Here is a 19,993-nt window from a genome sequence, read left to right on the forward strand (position 1 = left end):
ATGCCGCAGCCTGGGAACGCTGCCTGCTGATGTCAGGGGAGCTGAGGCCCAGGAGGGGTCACACAGCAATACTGCCCACCTCCGGCTCTACCTAGACCAGCCCATTCGAGTGCGCTCTGACGTTGTGTGCACCCTGGGGAAACTGAGGCAGATCACGTCTGATAGGAACCTACAGGGTAGATCTCCTGCCTTCCAGTTGTGGGCAGGGAGGTAACTTGGAGCAGAGAACTCCTCACCCTTCAAGACCCAGTACCAAATGCCCCTGTTCTGAAAAACATTTCTTGCTGGTCACCCAGAAAGATACAGAACTTCCTCCCCACCCCCAGTGAAGCCCTCCCCCCCCCCCCCACGCCTACGTGATCATATGCCGTCAAACTTTTGTTGGTTTATCTGCTTTATTTAGTGGCCACCTTCCCTACTCAACAGTGGGAAGGCAAGAGTGGGTCTGGCCTGCTAATGTGGTCTCTGATGCTCGCACACAGTGGGCACTCTAATTGATGCTTGAGCTCAGACAGGACAGTTACATCACCCTCCACGGCTCCAGAAGCTTCCGTAGCTCCCTGCCCTCTACCATCCCCCGAGGCTTCTCCCGTGCTCTGACCAGGTTCTTCCCGTGACCCTGGCATGGAGCAGTTACTCACTAAACACTGGCTGACCCAGGCCCACCAGCACCCTGCACGGAATCCTCTCAGCCTGTCCTCCCCAAGGTGGGGGGGGCGGGGGGGAAGTGTCCCAACACCCCTCAGGGCACAGAACATTCCCGTGCTAATGAGCGAATCTACACTCGGCTGATTCTTCACACACAAAACCGTCTCCTTTTGGAGCCAGTGTTACAGAGGCAGGAATAAAATTCCATCAGATAAATAAAAATGCCAAACGGCAGCCAACAGTGTAGATCCAATTTGGAGATGAGCGTCCAGAGCTGTGCGCCTGGGTTCCGGCCGACAAGGCCACCGTGTCCAGCCACTTGGCCAGCCACCCGAGGACAGGGAAGGTCCCAGGTTGCAGGCTCGCGCCCTGACCTGAGTCACCGCTGTCCTGCCAGGGGCCCCTGGCACCAGGGAGCCCACCCACCTGCCCTGGTCCTGGCTGAGGCACCAGGAGGTAAAGAGCCCACAGGGACCGCCCGGGCTCTGCCCACCCTGTGGTGAGGTCCCTCTGACAGCACGACTCCTCGGGATGAGGGGCCCGTCCTGGGTAGGGGACGGTCCCTCACCCCAAGCCAGCTCAACAGATGCCAGCCGGCCGCCCTTGGCCCTCTGAGGGCTCGCACACACGGGCGCCCTCTGAAGCTGCCCGTTTCCACTACACATCTGCCTTTTCTGCATCATCTCCCCACGGTCAGGGGCCGGGACAAAGAGCCCAGACCCTGCGGGAATCTAGAACTGCCACTTCCCAGCTGTATGACCCAGCATCAGCTCCCTGACCACCGTGCCTCAGTTTCCCCATACTTACAAGGCGATAATAGTTCCCATCTCCCGGTTGCCGTGCAGATTCAACAAGTGAACACACGGGAGGTGTTTTTCCCAACTGTGGTAAAACGCGTAATAAAATTTAACACTTTAACCATTTTTCTGGTTTTTTTTTTTGTTTTTTTTTTTTTTAGAGACAGAAGACAAACTGGGAAGGGCAGAGAGGAGTGAGAACCTCAAGCAGGCTCCATGGAGCCCGACGCAGGGCTGGACCCCAGGAACCACGAGATCACGACCCAAGCCAAAAATCAAGTCGACATTTAACCGACTGAGCGACCCAGGCGCCCCTCATCGCGACCACTTCCAAGTGCACAGCTCAGTGACATCAGGCGCACTCACACGGTCGTGCAGCCGCCCCCACCATCCATCTCCAGAACTTTCCACCTCCCCAGACTGAGACTCTGTCCCCAAGCAGCACAGACTCCCCGCCCCCTGCCCACCCCTGGCTCCCCCAGTCTGCTCGCCGGCTCTGTGGACACGACTCCTCAGGGGACCCCCTGTGCGTGGGGTCACGCAGGACGTGTCCTTCTGGGTCTGGCTTCCATCACCGCGCAGTGTCCTCGGGGTCCATCCATGTGGTGGCAGGTGGGCACTTTCTAAGGCTGGATCACATTCGGGCATGTGGATGGACCACGGAGTGCCTACCCTTCGTGCGCGGACGGGCACCGGGGGTGTCCGGTGACTAAGGACCGTGCTGCTGTGAACGTGGGTGTGCAGGTACCTCTTTGCGCCCCGACGTGCATCTCCTGCGGGTGAGAGGGAGCCCGGACACGGGAGTGTGGTGAGAGCCGGGACACACAGGCCTGCTGGACACGGGGAGGCCCGATTCCCGAGGACCCTCCAGACTGTTTGCTACACCAGCACCCACCCCACGTCCCCACCAGCGCACACGCGGTTCCCTCCTGGAACACGGCGGGCAGGCACCGGGTGTCGCCGGCCTCTTCCCCTCGGCGGCGACTGCGCAGGATTTGGGGTCAGCTTGTGCTACGGAACGTGCACGTGAACCTCAGCCCGGACCTGATGGTTCACCCCGTGCCACGCACCTGCCGCACACCAGCTGTGCACAAGCTCTGAGGCCTCCCTGCGGACCCAGAAGGGCCATGTCCCGCTTTACAGATATGGAAACTGAGTCTGGGCCCGAGTGCAGCTTCTCTGAGGCTGCAGTGACCAGAAGGAGAGGCCAGCGGGGACCAAGTGTCCCCTGATGCTCTCGGGCCTGAGTCAGATCACAGCACCCCCGCCCCTCCCCTCAGCCCTGCAGGAACCAGGAAGGTCGGCTGCCTCTGCCCCGGGCCAGAGGGCGGGAGGAGTGACACGGCAGGAGGAAACCCCAGGACCCACGGAGTCAGCAGCTGAGGGTCCAGAGTGGTGCCGGGGGGGGGGGGGGGGGCCTCTGACCCTGTGAATCCTCGGGAGGTCGGGGCGGGGGGAACAGCACCCCCGAGGCAAGAACCCAGAGCCAGGAAGGGTGGCCTCCAGACGAAGGTCGAAACGCTCAGCCCATCTCGTGGCCACCTGCCAGCTCCCTTCCCAACACCCGGCCCCCAGAACCAGCAACACATCTCCTTCTGAAACATCTACTCCTGGAACACGTACAGGCAGCCAAGGGCATGGAGGGAGGGCACAGGGGCACAGGCACCAGGCGCTCCGAGGGACCCTCGCTTGGGTCTGGGCACCAGAGCCTCAGTCAAACCAGATCTTCCAGACTTTCTGGAGACCCGAGGGTAAGGACAGCCTGGGCCCAGCCTACAGATGGGAAAACAGAGACCCTGGCACTCTGGGGAGGGGGCTGGCACCCTTGGGACCCTGGCTAAGCCCCTCCCTGCCCTCCGCTGCTGATGGGAACCCCAGAGGCCCAGGGCCTGCTGTAACCCCATTCTGGCCTCGAGGGGCTGATGGAGCCCAACTGAAAGCTGTGGGGGTGGGGGGCTTACAACGTGGTGTCCCCAGTTAGCCAGCAGGACCCCATCTCATGCCCTATCAGCTGCCGTGTGGCGAGACCCGTGGCCAGGGCGCGCAGCCAGAGGAAGGGGCCATCCCTGAGCCCAGGAGCGGGATCCCAGCTGGGACTGCTGGTTCCAGCTCCAGGTTCTCCAGCACCTGCTCAATCACGTGGATTTTCTAGGTCATTAAGCTGAGCTGTCAGGGGTGGGCAGCCTTCTGGAAAGTTCCGAGGATGGCTATGGGGCCCACGTGTCTGAGCTGGGCTCCAGGTGCCGGCTGACCACTGGCCACATCCCCAGGGCAGGTGTCCCTGGCCTCTCTCAGGCCCTTTTAGGCCAAGGGACGTTCTCATCGGGCCGTGTGGGCACACGTCCTTCTGGAGGACTCTGGCCCAGAACCGCCACCACGTGAGCCAGGCTGGGGGCACCCTTGCTGGGAGGCCATCAAAGGGACGGGACCAGTGGGACCACACTGCGCTCTCTGAACCATTCCTGCCCCGGGTAACCTCCACCCTCACCTCAGAAGCCACCCCTGCCCCAGCACACCCTCCCACCGAGTGTGGCCTGGTCCTCACGGTCGAGCAAAAGCCCTGGGGCAGCCGACCAGTCTCTGAAAAGAACCATGACTTCTTGACAGAGTTTTAAAAACCGGACTCAGGGGGCTCTGCTGAAACAGGTCCCGCTAGGAGTCCTGGGGCTACCACGCGGGACCTGGGACCACCCCCCGCCACCGCCAGGGCACACAGAGGGTTGGAGAGAAGAGGCTTTTAGTCCTTTTGTTAAAGACAGAGCAGCACCAGAAGCCGCACGGAGGCACCAGGCACCGGCGGCCAACACGTGGTACACAAGGCTCCTCGAGGGGGCAACACGTCCAGGGGCCGCTTGGCAGGCGGGGGGCTCACTTGGCCGGCCGCGTGATGATGCGCGTGGAGAAGTCGAACAGGTCGCGGTTGACCTTCCGCAGGTTCCGCACCTCGTCCTCCAGCTCGGCCACACGGATCCGCAGCTGGTCCTGGCCGCCCAGGACGCTCTGGGGAAGGACAGGGAGCCGGGTCGCCTGCGGGTCCCGGACGGGGCGGGTGCTCGGGGTGTCCCCTGCCCGCCCCGTGGCTCTGGCCCACCTTCTCCATCGTGCCGCTCATCACCGCGTGCAGCTGCTCTGCCCGCTCCAGGTGGCTGGGCTCCGAGCCCTGCAACACAGAAGGGGCCGCGTGGCGCCCAGTGAGCAGGGGCAGCAGCCCTGCCAGGGAGGTGCCTTCCTGACACCTGCTGGCCGAGGGGACGCTGAGGTTTGCGGAAAGGACCGCCAGACGCCGGGCTGGGGCGTGCGACGTCTCTACTGAGGTCACGGGCTCCAACCCCCCGGCTGGACGGGTGCAATGTACTCCCAACGCAGCCCGGGGGCAGGGACACCCAAGGCCACGCCGTGGGCACAGCGCTGGGCCCTGACGGTCGTGCAGAGACCAAGGTCAAGGAGGCCCAGGAGACGGGCCGGCCGGTCAGCCGAGGCCTCCGGCCCCGGCACGCCGTGGGCTGGACGCCGCTACTGCTGCGGGGAGGCCGTCTGTCTCCTGCTGGACAGCGTCCGGGCACGCAGCCCTCGTTGGCACAGCCAGAGGCCAGCTGTCTGCAGGAAGGCTCCAGACACCCCGAGGGGCTTGTGCAGTTCACGGAACGGTGGGCGGAGCACGGCCGGAGCCTGCCAGGCAAGGACCTGCAGAGCAGGTGGGTGCCCCCGGGCCTGGGGCGGCAGACGGGCGATCCCTGGGGGCTCCCCTCCCCCCCCCCCCCCCCCCGCCACGGCCCCCTGTGGAGAACAGGCCGGACACACGGTACTTTCAGGCCAAGCTCTGCTCCGCAATGCGCCCTCATTCCAAACGCCCTGGGTTTCCTGAGCTCACCTGCCAAACCCCCGCCTGGGCTCAGTCGCCAGGTCAGAGATGGCCCCTCACCGGGAGCGCCGGTGCCCGAGGCAGGTCACCACCCTGAACCCGACAGAACGTGCAGAGCAGGGCAGAGGAAGGTCTTCCCGAGGGAGGGGACGCCTGTGTGGGGACGGGGACGTACCTGCTGGTGGAGGCCCAGGCGCAGCGTGAAGCCCCCTCGGTGGGGCTCATCCCCGTGCTCGGCGCCCAGCAGGTGCTTGTTGAAGTGGGGCAGGGGCAGGCCCGGCCTGAAGTCCGAGCTCAGCATGCTGAGCGGCGCCAGCATGATGGAGGCGTTGGTCACAGGGCCTGTGGCAGGGCAGGCCGCGGTCCGAAGCCGCCCCAGGCCACGCAGGCGGCTCCCACGGGCCCCCAGTCCTCACCCCCCAGCTGTCCAGGAGCGGCACCGCCCGGACCCCGGGCCTCTCCTCACAGCACAGGCCCCGGGGCGGCCAACTCGCCGGGGAAAAACCGTGGTGTGGACAAACTGGAGAAGCCGCGCGCCTTCGAGAGCCCCCGGAGGAGCTGGCTGCCCCGTGCCCCCGCACCCAGGGCGCCTCACCTTTGAGGGTCACCGTCCTGATGCACTGCTTGCTCTGGACGTCCCACAGGCGCACGGTCTCATCGTGGGAGCCGGAGAGCAGTACGCTGCCATCAGTAGACACGGACAGGCAGGTCACCTGGTTCCTGGGGACGATGAGTCCCACAGAGGGCGGCACAGGTGACCCCAAGCCGAGAGCCTGAGCACGGGGCCCCTCCCGCTCCTGGCCCCGCCCCGCACCTGTGCCCTCTGAACGCCTTCCCGCTGTCCTGCTCCGGCTGGAAGGTCTTCTCTCTCTGCCCAGGCTGTGGAGGCCAAGAGGGCCCGGGGCCGCGCCTCAGCCCGGGGGCCCCAGGCGGGGGGAGGGGGGGGGGGGAGGGGAGGGGGGAGGGGGGAACCTGGGGTCCCACGACCCACTGAGCACCCCGGCCCGGGCCCAAGCACCCCCTTCCCCCACCTGTCCACTCACCCAGGTGCAAAGGTCGACCTGGAAGATGGAACCGTCGCTGCCGCCACAGAACAGGTGGTGCTCGGCCAGGTCCATGGTCACGGCCACGATGGCCACGTCGAACAGCACAGAGAGCAGGAGCTCGCCCGACGAGACCTCCCACAGCTGGGGGTGTGGGTGCGATAGGAGCTCTGGTGGCTCTGGACCCCCGGGAACCGGGGCTGCAGCCGTGGCCCGGGGGGTCGGGGGTGTGGAGAGACCCAGCCTTCCCAGGGGCAGAACTCGCCTCTCAGGCCCATGACCCCTCCCCCCACCTGCTTTAGCCGCCGCCGGCCCCCACCCACCGCAAAGCCCAAAGGGCCAGCGTGCCCTCAAATCCCCTGAGGTCTGGCCAGGGAGCCGCCAGGCACAGGCAGCCAACTGGGAATTTCCAAGCCGACGCAGGCCTGGACCGTCCACCCTCTGGCCGTCCTTGAGGCGGGAGGCATCAGGGGGATTAGGAGCTGTCTGGAGCTGCCAGCCTGGGGAAAGGAGGCGACTCACTGGCTCACGCTGGCCAAGAGCCTGCCCGCTGCCAGGACATGACTCACAGATCCACTTGGGGGGGGGGGGGGGGGGTCCCTACCTTCACCGTCTGGTCCAGCGAAGAGGTGGCCACCCGGGCCAGGGGCCCCCCAAAGCCACAGTGCAGGTCTGTGATGGGGAGGGTGTGACGAGACCAGACGTGCCGGGGGGCTGGGGTCCTGGAGGGGTCCACCTGCAGCACGCTGTGTGCAAGAAACAGACCTCAGCTGGGGGGGAGGGGGCCCCCACCCTGATGCCCCGCCTGGCTCTCAGCCCCCTCCCACCTTGGGGCCCCGGCACGGCTCTTTCCACGTGCGCCGTGGCCAGACCCGACCCGAGAGGGCCCGCGGCCCCACCTGCACAGGCTCCACACCAGCACCAGGCAGTCTTTGCCCCCCGAGAGGAAGTGGCTGCTGTCCCCAGTGAACCGCAAGCATGACACATCCTGATAGTGGCGGCTCAGGATGACCAGAAGGTTCCCCGTGGAGACCTGTGGAGGGTGCACACAGGTCAGGGCAGGAAACGGGCGCTGCCCCCGCCCCCCGGCTGCCAGGTCACACGGGGGCACTGGGGGGAGAGCCTGTCCACACTGACTGTCCCAGCGCTCGGGTCAGGGGTTCACGGCCAGGGTGTCTGGGAGGAATACTGAGGCCTGGTGGGAGGCCATGCCTCTTCCCGGCTGTCCTGCCTAGGACATCCCCAAATGGATGATGATCTCGTTGGAGCTCCCACCCCCTCGTCCACAGTCACCCTGACCTCTGAGCCCTGTGCGTCAGCTGGCCCGAGGACCCCTGTCCAGTGCGGGACAAGGCTGTCACGTAACCATGGCATCCGGGGAGGGCATGGGCTGTCTGCATGGAGGAGAGTGACAAGGCCACAGAAGAGGCTGGTGAGACCGTGGGCCCTTCCCTCCAGAACCAGCCAGACCTGGGACCCAGGAGCGGGAAGTCACCGTCTTCAGATGCCACCACAGGGGGATGGGCCAGTGGCCGGGGCCGGGGGCAACGGGGAGGCCCCTGGCGGCACGGACACGTGAGCCTGGGAAGGTGGGGTGGGCTGCGGGGCCAAGACTCTGTTGTGAGTTGACCGGTGTTCCCCTAATGCACAGATTCACGTTCTAACTCCTGAGACCCGAGGCCTTCCTTGAACACGGGGCCTTTACAAGTCTAACCACACACCAGAGGGTGGCCCTGAATCTAACCGTTGGTGTCCTTACATAAGGAAAAGCCGGAGAAACAGCCTCCCCCTGAGGCCCCTGCTCTGAGGATTTCCAGCTTTCCTCCCCCTTCATGCACACAGATGGAAGGGGGGAAAGGTGGACAGTGGCAGATACCGGAGTCAGGTCCTCAGCCGGAGTTGCTGCCTTGGGTTGGCTGTGGGGGGCGCCCCCTTGTGTCCATGGCCCGCAGCGGTCAAGAATTCGCCCGGAGGGTGAGGGAGCCAGGGTCAGACCACAGAGCCCACCAGCCAAGACCCAAGACGTCCCTCATTAGAGAGGGAAAGGGGACATTGATTTCTGCCCACGCTGCCTGCGCCAGGGCAAGGATTTCTACCATGATGGGCAACCTTTGAAGAAACCCCCCCGCCCCAGTTTCCCTCCCTGCACCAGAGCAACCACTTCCTAGTTTTAGAATCATTAAAAATCGTTAAAATCATTAAAAGCCTCTGGGGTGAAATAACTAAGCCCCCTCGTATCTCTGTGGTCCTCAGACCTCTGGGGGAAGTACAAAGGCCGTTTTACAGGTGTGGACAAGGTCAAGAAAGGCAGAGCGTGATTACGTGTCCATCTTCTGGCTTCAAACCCTGTGCTGTCTGTGCAGGAGGTGACGCGGGTGTCCCCCGCCCAAACATAAGCAACTGTTGCTGACAACACGGTCTAATTAACCCAGCGCCCTGAGATCAAATCCCACTACCTTGGTTTTACGCCTGCTCTTACCTCCCACAGGTATATGCTCTCTGCAATCCCCGCCAGGACATACAGGCCATTGGGCGATGTGGTCAGACAGGTGACAGGTCCAGGACACATGATCTTCTGCTGGAGCTGGTCCTAGAGAGACATAAGAAGCCTCTGAGCTTCACGTGGAACTCGGAAGCTAGGGGACAGTGGGGAGAAAAGTCCGAGAGAGCTAGAAAGAAGGGCAGGAACAGGGGTGATTTGAACTAATCAAGGGTCATCAAGAAGGCACCTGATCCAGCCCAGGCTTTGCAGGCTGGAGGGGGAGGCCTGCAGATCGCTGGATCAAAGCAGAACGGTGCTCACTCTGGGTGGGGGTAGGGGTGGGCAAGCCACAGAAGGTCCAGGAAGGAGTTGGAGAGCCCAATGGCCAGGCGGCTTGTGCCACAACCCCGCCTTCCCTAACATCCAGCCTGTGATCCTGACGGTCAGTTTTCTCATCTCTTTAAAGGGAAAACTTCCTGAGTATGAGTGGACCACACCAGGTAAAGCCAGAACACAGAGCTTGTCCCGAGAAACTTCAGCTGTCAGAGCCGGGCAGCAAGAAACTTCAGTGGCTGCACTTTGGATGTTTATAAGAAGAGACCAATGGGCCCTTGGGATGAAGGATAGTATCTCTTTGGGGGGGGGGGGGGAATAAATGCATGACCCTCCTGGGCCTCTGATATTCACCTTCCAAGAACAACAGACCCGCGGAACCCCCACAGAAAATCCTTTTTCCCCCCCTTCTCCTTACATGAGCAGCAAACAAGTTTATTAGCGTGTTAAGATCAGAAAGCTCTCTTTACAGAGAGGGAGCATTCAAGAGCGAACACTCTGAAAGTCCTTTACTTAAACTTCGCTCCCCAAGCTCCCTCCCACTTTCCCAGCCCATCAAGGGTGCCTGCCCCACAGACGCTCCTCACTCTCCCCAGTGGCCCACCCTCAGCCCAGCGCCAAGGATCCCACCCAACCCAGAGCGAGCCTCCCTCCTCGCCAACCGCCCCCAGACCCGCGCATGCGCAGCGCACCCTAACCGAGACCACCCCCGCCCCGGTTCAGGGACCCCGCGGGCCCCACCGACCCTTCCCCCGACCCCACTCTGGGGCACCCCGCGCACTCTCCGACGAAGCCCGGGCCGGGGCGCGCGCCGCCGCACCTTCCGCTGCAGCTCCCAGGCGCTGATGTAGTTCTTGCCCAGCTGCGCCGCCAGCAGGTACTCGCCATTGAGCAGCGCCAGGCCGCGGGGTCCGGCCTGGCCGCCGCGGTACGTGAGCAAATTGGCGCCCGAATGCAGCTCCCACACGATGCAGCTCCACAGCTGGGCCGCCGAGTCCGTACACACGGCCACTTCCATGGGAGCCGCCATCTTGCCTCCCCCCCCCACCGCCCCGGAAGTACGTCACGCCAGCGAGACTCCGGCACCTGCGCCGCGGCGGCTAGAGCGGCGCCCACGTCTCCTCGCCCGGGCTGGCGCGTGACCACGTGCTCGAGAGGGGGCTAGATCCCCGCCCCGCGGCGGTGGGGGCGCGTGCCGTGGAGGTGGTGACCGTGGAAGGAGACCTCGCCCCCAGATAGGTGGGGAAGTCGGGGCTCAGGGTCTCCTGCAGAGAACTTCAGAGCCCGGAGGTCGCCTGGCCGTTTCCGCTGGGCGCCTTTGACCAAGTGACACGGTCAATCGGATTCCTTTTCTTTTTTTTAATGTGCGAATAGTAAAGTCCCGAGCTCGCAGGCCTCGATAATCATTTGCACGAAAAACGCGCACTGCGTACCTAACCTGTCTAGCTGAACGCCCCCGGGTCCACCGTCCGCCGCCCCCAGACCCCTCTTCTCTGGGGCCACGAAGTGCACCTGTACATTTCAGGAACGTGGTGCAGGCCAAACAAGTCGCGATCTCAGCCTGAGGGGCGCCTACCCTCCACTACAGCTGCCGGCCCCAGGCCAGGTCTCCAAACAGCGCCTTTCAAAAACGTGGAATTAGTTGGAAACCTGTGAAGTCAATCCACTTAGCCGGTGAGGCCTTGGCGTCTATTCCCAGCGACACTGGAGGGTGCCTGATGCCCGGGGTCTGCAACAGTGCCGGAAGCGCCCGCCCCAAGCTGCCGAGGGCGTTATGGGAGCAGGTGTCCTAGAGCAGGGCGGAGACCGTGCGCCCCCAACCCCGCTTCATATCCAGGAGACGATGGGTGGACGGAGGGAGGGAACCGCCTGAGCGAGGAACGGGAGCTCGGGGCGTGGGGTATCCGCGGCTCCAGCCCCGACCGCCAGGTGGCAGGCGCGAGCCTCGGACCGGGAGGCCGGACCCGGAAAGGGCTTTTGCCCAGGGCGGCTGCTCCCAGCCCTGGGGCCACAACAAGAAGCAGTTACGGGGATGAAAGGGCTGCCACGGGGGACCTGCCTAGTTTGGGGATCTGGAAGAGGGGCTTCCGAGAGCAGGTGTCACTTGAGCAGGGAATTAACAACTTGGAGGGAAAGGTGGGCAGAGGAACGTGCAAAGGCCCTGGGGCAGACCATGGAGGATGGAGCTGGGCAGTGCAGGGCCTTTCAGCCAGTGGGTAGCCTGGATTTTATTTTATCCTGGAGGGCGGGGATCCATTGGGAACTTAAGGACGCTTGTAAATTGACGTGAGGAGAGCTGAGTGTGCAGGGACCTCCTAGTTCAGACAGGTCGCAAGTGGAACCAGGTCTCCCTGATTTCCACCCTCACAACGAGTTGATGCTCCTAGGTTCCGCAAATGTTTTTGTTAATATTTAAAAAAAAATTTTAATGTTTATTTTTGAGAGAGAGCTTGTGCAAGCGGGGGAAGGGCAGAGAGAAAGGGTGACAGGATCAGAAGCAGGCTCTGCGCTGACAGGAGAGCTGATGCAGGGCTCGAACTTGCAAACTGAGAGATCGTGACCTGAGCCAAAGTCAGATGCTTAACCAACTGAGCCACCCAGGCGCCCCTTTTTATTTTCTTCAAATGTTCATGTATTTTTCTGAGAGCTAGAGCATGAGCGGGGGAGGGGCAGAGGATCTGAAGCAGGCTTTGCTCTGACAGCACAGAGCCCCATGGGAGGGGGGCTCAGACTCAAGGACTAAACCATGAGACCATGACCTGAGCTGATGTCGGGTGCTCAGCTGAGCCACCCACATGCCCCCTCAAATATTATTTTAAACACTGGCGTCTGTCTTCTGTTCAGGTCATGATCTCCGGTTCATGAGTTCAAGCCCTGCGTCGGGCTCTGTGTCTCCCTCCCTCTCTGCCCCTCCCCCGCTCACACTGTCTCTCTCAAAAACAAATAAACATTAAAAAAAAAAAAGTGTGAATAAGAAAAACAAAATGCCTGGAATGCTAATTTACGCTTTTCAAACATTGGTTTCCCAAAATCAAATCTTTGAATCCCGAGTCCCTGGCGCTCCGTGGAATCTGGTTTGAGAATGTGTTTGAGAATGCCACTGTATGGCTCCCAGGAGTGGACCCTGGTGGCCTTTCTTCTAAACATCAGCTCAAGGCTTCAATCTGCACTTTTTTTTCAATTTTTAAAAATTTTTGAGAGAGAGAGAGTGTGAGCCTGGGAGGGGCCAAGAGAGAGGAGGAGACAACGCAACGCAGGCTCCAGGCTCTGAGCTGTCAGCACAGAGCCCGACATGGGGCTTGAACTCATGAACCGAGAGATTGTCGTGACCTGAGCCATAGTCCGGACACTCGATCGCCACCCAGGCGCCCTTTGAACCTGCACTTCTGAGCTGTGAGGCGAATCACTGTGAAGTTCTGGGCCTCAGTTTCCCCACATGCACAGCCACTGCAGCGACTGTAGTTTCCCGTAGCTATGGGATCTGGGTCCTGGGTCTGCGTCTGCTTCCAGGAAGTCTGGCCTGGAAGCCTCCAGATCCCTGGGATCCAGGACACAGGGGCAGGCCCAGCAGATGTGGGTTGCAGAAAACACCAACTGTGCAGACGGGTGCCAGAGTGTGAGGGGGCTTGATGCCCGGAGGGTGCTGGTTGCTGGCACTCAGGCAGGGGCAGGCCCAGGCGACAGCTGGATCGCAGTCCTGGCCCCTCACAGGCCTCCTTCCCCCTCCTCTCCTCCCAGGAGGTCAGAGGTCACCCCACCCCCAGCCCAGCCAGCGTGGAATGAGGACAGACCAGTTGTGTCAGAAGAGAAAGGCTACAGCCACACTTTGGGGGGGGGGGTCGTCCAGGGACCACCCCTGTCGCCAGACCTCCTTGGTGCCAGCTGGATGCCTGGTTCCCAAATCCAAGTCTGTAGTGTGTGGCTAGAGGGGCAGAAGCAGGATGGGGGAAACCGAGGCACAGATACGGTTCCCCCACCGCCACCCCAGTAAGCCCTGAATTCTTTTTTGTCTTTGAGAGAAGGAGAGCGCAAGGGAGCGAGGGAGGGGCGGAGGGAGAGAGGGAGAGAATCCCAAGCAGGCTCCACCCTGTCAGCACAGAGCCGGACACGGGGCTCAGTCCCACGAACCGTGAGATCGTAACCTGAGTGGAAATCAGGAGCCGGACGCTTAATCGACTGAGCCGTGCAGGTGCCCCTAAGCCCCGAGTTCTCGCTCGTTATTATTTTTTCATTATTGGGCACCTCCTGTTTGTAGGCAGTGGGTACACACTGAAGAAACAAACCGACCCCCCTTTCTGGCGTCCTGGCCCACAGGCCCCTTCCCAGGGCAGCCCCGTCCGGGCCACGCGTGGTGGGAGGGAAGGCAGAGGACTCGGTGAAAACCTCTTGCTCAGGCATCCCTTCCTGGTGCCTTGCAGGTTCCCTCAGCTCTGCTGGCTGGACGCGGGTCCCCACGTTACCTCCAGGAGCCTTCCCGGCCTCCTCACAGGCGCGGAGAGGGAGGCCAGGGGGACAGAGGCCGCCGGGTTCTGGGAGGCCGGGCGGGCAGTGACGGGGCCTGCCGCCTCCCTGGTCCCCCAGGGGCCGTGTGACCTCAGGGGCTCTTCAGGGAGGAATGAAGGGAAGCACCGGCTGGGCCAGTTTGCAAGAAGGAGTGTTTTCCCGTTTTAAAGGATTTTTCTTGATCTCCGGTGTGTGAGGGGGAGGGGCCCTAGAGGAAGGTGGGTGACCTGTCCTCTGACCTCTCCTGGCCCCCCAGGCCCATAGAGGCTGGGCCCAGGATGAACAGCTGACTCACTTCTAGCAGGTGCGGAAAGCGGGTGGATAAACCGGGGCAACCGCCAGCTCGGACCGGAGGGGCGGCTGGCTGTCCCCCGTTCCTGGTGCGGCCTTGGGGTGCTGACCCGGGCGGGAGGGGCCGGCCAGGGGGAGGTGGGGCGTGCCCGCTGCAGGCCTCGCTGACCTTGAGCCCGGCACAGCCTGTGTGCGGGTGTCACGAGGGCGAATGGAGCGGACGTCCCAGAAAATCTCTCCCAGCCACAAAGCTGCGGAGCCAGTGTGCTTTGGGTTCGGAGGCAGGGCGCCCAGGGGCCCCCTTCCGTCTGTGCGGGGGCCCGACCCCACCCCTGGGGTCTGGTTTCTCAGGCCGCACCAACGAATCCTACAACGTGAAACCTCGAGCCAAAGCACAGAGGGCGGGAAGGCAGGTGGGGGCAGGCTGGGCCCTGCTCCAGTGGGGGTGGGGGACTCCCACGCGGGCACCCCACACGCGTCCGGCCAGTCGAGCTGAGGGGCGCCCCGGGTGGCCCAGAAGCAGAGGCAGCAGAAACACAAGGCAGAGTGCTGCGGAAGTTTCCAGACGGATGAGGGACTGGCAGAGAAGGCCGCACCCAGGGGGCCTAGGTTACAAATCCCACAGTGACAGTGCCGGGGGCCAAGGAACCCTGCAGGCAGGAGAGCTAGCCTGGGGGGGGGGGGGGACAGGCTGGGAGGCCCGGCCCTGCCACCGAGGTCCCCCCCCAATCCCTAAAACAGCCTTTGTACCACCAGGTCCCCAGGGACGTGCATATGGCCACACACACACTCTTAGAAGGGGGATGCTGAGGAACGGCTTAGCCAGGGCCCGTCCCCTGGACACAGCTGGCATTTGGGGGCGGGGGGCTCCTGGGCCCCACCCCTTGGTGCCAGGAGCTCCCCAGTGTGACAACCTCTGATGTCCCCCCACACACACACGAAAAAAACCACCACAGGACACAATTTCTGTTAAAAGTCAGAAGTGTTTTGTCTTGTTTTAATACCTCATCAGCTTTACAGGGTTACAATTGTCTTAAATATTTTTGAAGTTTAAATACAATCTGCATAATAATGTTATAAAATGTAAACTTTCAGTGTTCTTTTAAATTTCAAAATCACACACCTTTTTTTTCTTTCTTTCTTTCCTTTTTTTTTTTTTTTTTGGTCTTTTATCTTTTTTTTTTTTTTTTTTTTTTTTCCCTTTTAATACCTGAATGTTCTGCAAACACTGAAGTCTTACCAGGGCGCGACAGGCCGGGCCCGGCCAGAGGTAGAGTCGTTTTAAACCTTTTTTTTTTTTTTTTTTGGAAGTTTTTTTCACTTTAACCTGAGTCCTGGCGCGGTACCCACGCCGTCTGACAAACCCCAGAGAAACTGAAATTTCTGTCAGGAATGAAAGGCTGAATTCATGTTTGCCAAGAAAAAACGCAGAAGCAAAGTTAAGGGGGAAAAAAGGAGACAGTGGGCAAAAGTGATACAGTGAAAATGGGTTTACAAATGCAGAGGAATGGAGACTACCGCGCCTGCCCGCCCCCAGACAGCCCAGCCCCCAGCTCAGGGGTGGGCGCACGGAAGATTCTAGAAGCAACACCTCCAGCAAGACAGCCCCAGGGAGCCCCTCTCCGCCCTGAGTCTGGGGTCCACCCCCTCTGGAACGAACAGTGCACCAGCCAGGACACAGCCGCCCCCATCCCCACCCGCGTGTGCATAAGGGGGTGCCCATCCGCACCCCAGAAAGCCTCCCCTTCCCTAAGCCCAGAGACGGCAGTGGCAGGCGGCTGAACGCGGGCACCTAAGGCAGAGGCAGGGGAGGGCCCCACCGGCTCGAAGGCCCACGGCCGCCCCGGCTCCCGGCTGTGGCCTGGAGGGTGGGACCCGGCCCCGAGCCCCGCCCAAGCCCCGCCCCCACCTGTCCCTACAGTCACCACTGGAACAGCGGGCCACACCCTGCGTTACATCCGGGAGGCCACACCACCCACAAGATACACGTGGACACACGGCACACGCACGAACAAAGCGGGCGCACAGGCTTTCCAGGGGGAGGGGCCCCACGGGCGGGGGTGGGGGGGAGTCGAGGGGACAGGTGCACGTCCCTGCGGAGACCCTGGGCCAGCCGCAGAGGGCCAGGCCCGGGCATGGGTTTTGGCATCAAGAGTCAGACCTGAGGTAGGAAGAAAGCGCTGCGGACCGCCCCCCCCCCCTCCACGTGGGCCCAGGGCGCCCACGGGGCAGTTCGGGGCGGGAGGAGAGAAGGGGCAGAGGCTCCCAGGTTCTCGCGTGGAGCCCGACTGTGCCCGGGGACAAGGGATCCCCCTCCCACAATGATTGTGCTGCTGCAGTGACAGACGGGAAGGGCAGAGCCTTCTAGAAGGAAAAGCAGAGAGGAAACCCCACTCCCGCCACCCACTCCTGAAAGGGTGGGGTGTGGGGGTGTCAACGACCCTGAGATATCCCAAAGAAAGGGGTTGCCTTCCAAACACACACCAAAGCCCCACATAACAGAAAACCCAGACCTGGGGGGCTCAGGACCTCCCCCTGCCCCCAGGTCTCCAAGGCTACAGGGTGATGCCTGGGTGGGGGAAGCTGGGAGGCTGCCAGGCTGGCACTGCCCCCTCAGCCTCCTGAAGCTGGGCTCCTGAGCCCAAGTAGAGAGTACAGCCTCGCCCCGGGAACAGCCGAGCCACCCCCTCCCCAAACGAAAATCCCGCACCGTGTGAAAACACTACCAAACACCACCTGGTCCACGGGGACACGGGACGGCAGGGCAGCCAAGAAAGTCCCCAGACCCGCCTGGGGCAAACACTGCCGCCTCCTGAGGCCCATCACCAGCCACTGCAATAACCCCCTCCCTCCAGCGGTGCCCCCCCCCCCCCCGACACCCACCTTCTAACCAGGAGGACGGGGCGTGTGGGGACCTGGTGTGGTCTCCATTCAGTTACTTTAGTTCCTGCAGGGAGGTGTGGCCCCAAGCAAAAGGGGCCAAGAGAGAAAAAGGCGACAGTTAAGGAGAAGAGAATTGGGGGGGGGGGGGTTCAGGATGCCGTGGCCCCAAAAACCTCGCCCTGAGCTAAGCCCGGCTCACCCCGTCCCCAGTATGGATAATCTCCCGGAGTAGCCCTTTCACTCGGGAGCCCCCAGGCCACATTCATCCCTGAGACAGGAGCCCGGGGGCTGGACAGCTGGAGGGAGCCCCCTCCCACGCCGAGGTCCTTCACCGTGCGCTTTCTACTTAAGACTTCCGGCCTCTGCAGCGCCAGCACGAAAAGCACAGCGAACAGACAGGACCACGGATGTCACGGTCGCCTCGCCGGTCACCGGTCTGAATTCACGCCCCCCCCCACCCCCCCGTAGCACCTGAGTTCATCACCTCTCCTGGCTCTGGGCCTGCCAGCTGCCCACTGCGCTACAGGAAACGCACAAGGAACCCGAATCAGTTATGGGAAAATAAAAAGGGTATTACTTTTCTTTTTTTTTTTTTTTTTTGCATTTTCAAGTCCAGTTTCCCTGAATGAACACAAATATATAGATATATATATATATATATCCTTTTCCTAAGGTTTGATTCCTCCCCCAAGAATAAAATAGATTATTTACAAAACAAAACCCCGAAACCTCTTAAAAACCCTATAGAGTTTGAGTATCACTGTTTCTTAAAAAAAAAAAAAAAAAAAAAAAAAAAGTTCCCAAAAAGCAACGAGAAAAAAAACTCTACTGATCGTGGCTCAGGGGTTTCATTCAACACAAGGAGCTGGGTGTGGTGTGTGATGAATGGGAAAAAAAAAAAAAGGCAAAAAAAAAAAAACAGACAAAAATGAAAACACACAGTGCAGAGATGTATGAGGTAAACAGGATTGGCCTCCCATGGCAACTGGTCCAAACACACCCCAGACCCCAGACCCCAGTCGGTCGGTCGGTCCGGCAGGGCTGCAGGAAAGCCTAGGAGACACATGCCTCTCTCTTTTCCGATTTCCTTTGCTGTTCTCACAATTCATGTCTCTGAATGTCCGAAACCTGAGTAATTCAAGTGTTCCTTGGTTTTCCCCTGTTTTATTAAATTTTCTTTATATATATATATGTATATATTTTTTTCTTTTCTTTTTGGCGTTAGCTGTGGCTCCTTTGTGGATACCTCCCCTCCCCACCCGTATCTTCCGCCGTCCCGGCCCCTGCGTGGCCCACCTCGACCCCCCACCCAGGCAGGGGCGGGGGGGCGGCAGGTGGGGAGTGGTGCGGTTAAGGCAATGAGTTATTTGAGGTAGAAGACGTGGCAGGTGTGGACAAGCCCGCCGGCCCGGCCTGGCTGCCCGTGCTGCTGCTGCTGCTGCTGCTGCTGCTGGTCCCGCTGGTCCCTCCCCGGCTGCCACCACCACCGCCTTTGCTGGGAGCGGACGGTGGCTGAGCAAACAGCACTCCTAACGCGAGGACAGGAGGAGAAACACGTCACCGAGTCGAAAGGTCCTGAGCACTGACACCCCACAAAGTCACCCACGGGGGCTGTGGGGACAGGGAGGCCACAGGTCCCCCCCTTCTCCGTCCCTGGGAGTCGCCCTCCCTTAGCAGCGGAGCCCCTCTGTGTCCACGGCACCTCCTGGTGGCCCGTGGGAGCTCCCGGCTGACTACTCGGGTTGTTGAGAAGGAACTCGTCAATACCACCTGCCACAGGAAGAACGCGACAAGGGGTCTGCCTTCTGAGCAGCTGCCGTGTGCCCAGCACCGTGCCACGGATGCCGTGCGGACTACCTCGCTGCGGTCTCCTATGGGCTCCGGCCGGCCGGCCGGCCGGCCCGGGGGGTAGGGGCGACCCAGGGCTACCGAGTTAACGGGGAGACAAGCAGCCAAGGACGGCGTGGGGCCCGGCTGGTCCTACCTGTGTACATGATCCCGTTAATCTCCACCGACATGCTAATACTGTTGCTGCCATTGGGGCTGGTCAAGTTCGCAGCCGAGTCCTGGCGGCTCTCGCAGGCTGTGGGAAGAAGAAACACGGCCATCTGCAGTCACACATGCGTCTGTGCGAGGGCCTGCTTCCGTCACCCCCGCTGGACTTCACGAGTCACCGAGCGCGGACCGGATCTGTCACCGGCACACACGGTAGGTAGTCAATAAATATTTACCGAGGAAGAACGTATCTGCCTAAACTGGCTTTTCTCACGATGACGGGTCTTAACGGCCACAGAGCCGTCTAGACTTGACTCGTTCCATCCCCTGCTGATGGACACACGAGTGGCTTCAAGGCTCCACTATCACAAGCAGCATCACGCCAGTGACCGCAGGGAAGCGCCCTCGGCTACGTGTGCTTCCTGGAGCGTCTGCGGCAGATCCCAGGAGAACCACTGGGTCGCAGGGCAAGAATGTTTTCTATTTTGGGAAGAGGTTGCCCAACTGTCACCTCCTTAAGACTCCCACCAGCGAGACCGGGTGGGCCCACGTTCCCGTATCCCGACCGACGTTCGATACTATCAAACTCCGACGGGCGTCTCCTCGCTAACGCGCAGATCCCCGAGTCGGCTTTCCACATGAACTTACTACTCGTCACCACTGCCCGGGTCTTTTATGGGGTTAGCTTTTTTTTTTTTTCTTATTGATCTGCAGGCACTCTTTACATATGTCGACTACGAGGCCCTTACTTTGTTACGGGAGCACGCAGCAGGGAGGGTTCGGGCGCCGGGTTGGTACCTTGGCTGTTGATGCGGATGCTCATGGGCAGCTGGGCCGTCATGGCCAAGAAGTTCTGCTGCAGGGCCCGCTGCACAAGCCGCTGCTGCTCCTCAGTCACGAGGGCCATCTTCTTCTCAGGCGGCTCCCCAGACTCCAGCTTCTCCCGAAGCTGCTCCAGGGCGGCCGCCTGGGCCGCCACGGCCGCCTGGGCCGCCGCTGCTTGCACCGCTGCCGCCTGGGCGGCCACCACAGGGTGACCCGCCAGGGAGACCGGCAGGCGGCCGGGCACCGTGATAGGGATGGCCGAGTCCTCCTCTAGACGGGAGAGAAGAAGAGTCGGTGGGCAGGAGGGACCCGCAGCGGCCCGGTGCGGCCC

General features: G+C 61.5%; 2 protein-coding genes across 11 annotated transcripts in view; both read right to left on the reverse strand.

Annotated features, from left to right (window-relative positions):
- Positions 1-1,107: 1,107 nt before the first annotated feature.
- On the reverse strand, positions 1,108-11,039 carry WDR18 (WD repeat domain 18). 2 transcript variants are annotated; one of them, XM_086699757.1, is made up of 11 exons: positions 9,986-11,035; positions 8,830-8,940; positions 7,250-7,383; positions 6,955-7,096; positions 6,351-6,494; positions 6,122-6,186; positions 5,903-6,027; positions 5,483-5,649; positions 4,537-4,605; positions 4,318-4,445; positions 1,108-2,218 (listed from the first exon to the last, which is right to left on the reverse strand). In XM_086699757.1, exons 1-11 carry the CDS (start codon positions 10,193-10,195, stop codon positions 2,155-2,157), a joined length of 1,359 nt encoding a protein of 452 aa, XP_086555883.1. In that variant the 5' UTR covers positions 10,196-11,035; the 3' UTR covers positions 1,108-2,154. The 2 variants fall into 2 exon arrangements, with proteins under 2 accessions (XP_086555883.1, XP_086555884.1); XM_086699758.1 differs by lacking the exon at positions 1,108-2,218 and having other exon boundaries at positions 3,036-4,445; positions 9,986-11,039.
- Positions 11,040-14,922: 3,883 nt separating this feature from the next.
- Positions 14,923-19,993, reverse strand: part of ARID3A (AT-rich interaction domain 3A) — a 32,323-nt gene continuing 27,252 nt past the window's right edge. For all 9 annotated transcript variants that reach the window (XM_086699747.1, XM_086699743.1, XM_086699750.1 and 6 more), the window contains 3 exons: positions 19,636-19,932; positions 18,827-18,925; positions 14,923-18,371 (listed from right to left, as the gene is read on the reverse strand). In XM_086699747.1, the coding sequence (XP_086555873.1) occupies positions 18,193-18,371; positions 18,827-18,925; positions 19,636-19,932 (575 nt within the window). In that variant the 3' untranslated portion in view covers positions 14,923-18,192. The remainder of the gene's footprint in view (positions 18,372-18,826; positions 18,926-19,635; positions 19,933-19,993) is intronic.

This window comes from Puma concolor, chromosome A2 (genome assembly GCF_028749965.1).
Source record: "Puma concolor isolate L17-30 chromosome A2, mPumCon1.1.hap2, whole genome shotgun sequence".
NCBI lineage: Eukaryota > Metazoa > Chordata > Mammalia > Carnivora > Felidae > Puma > Puma concolor.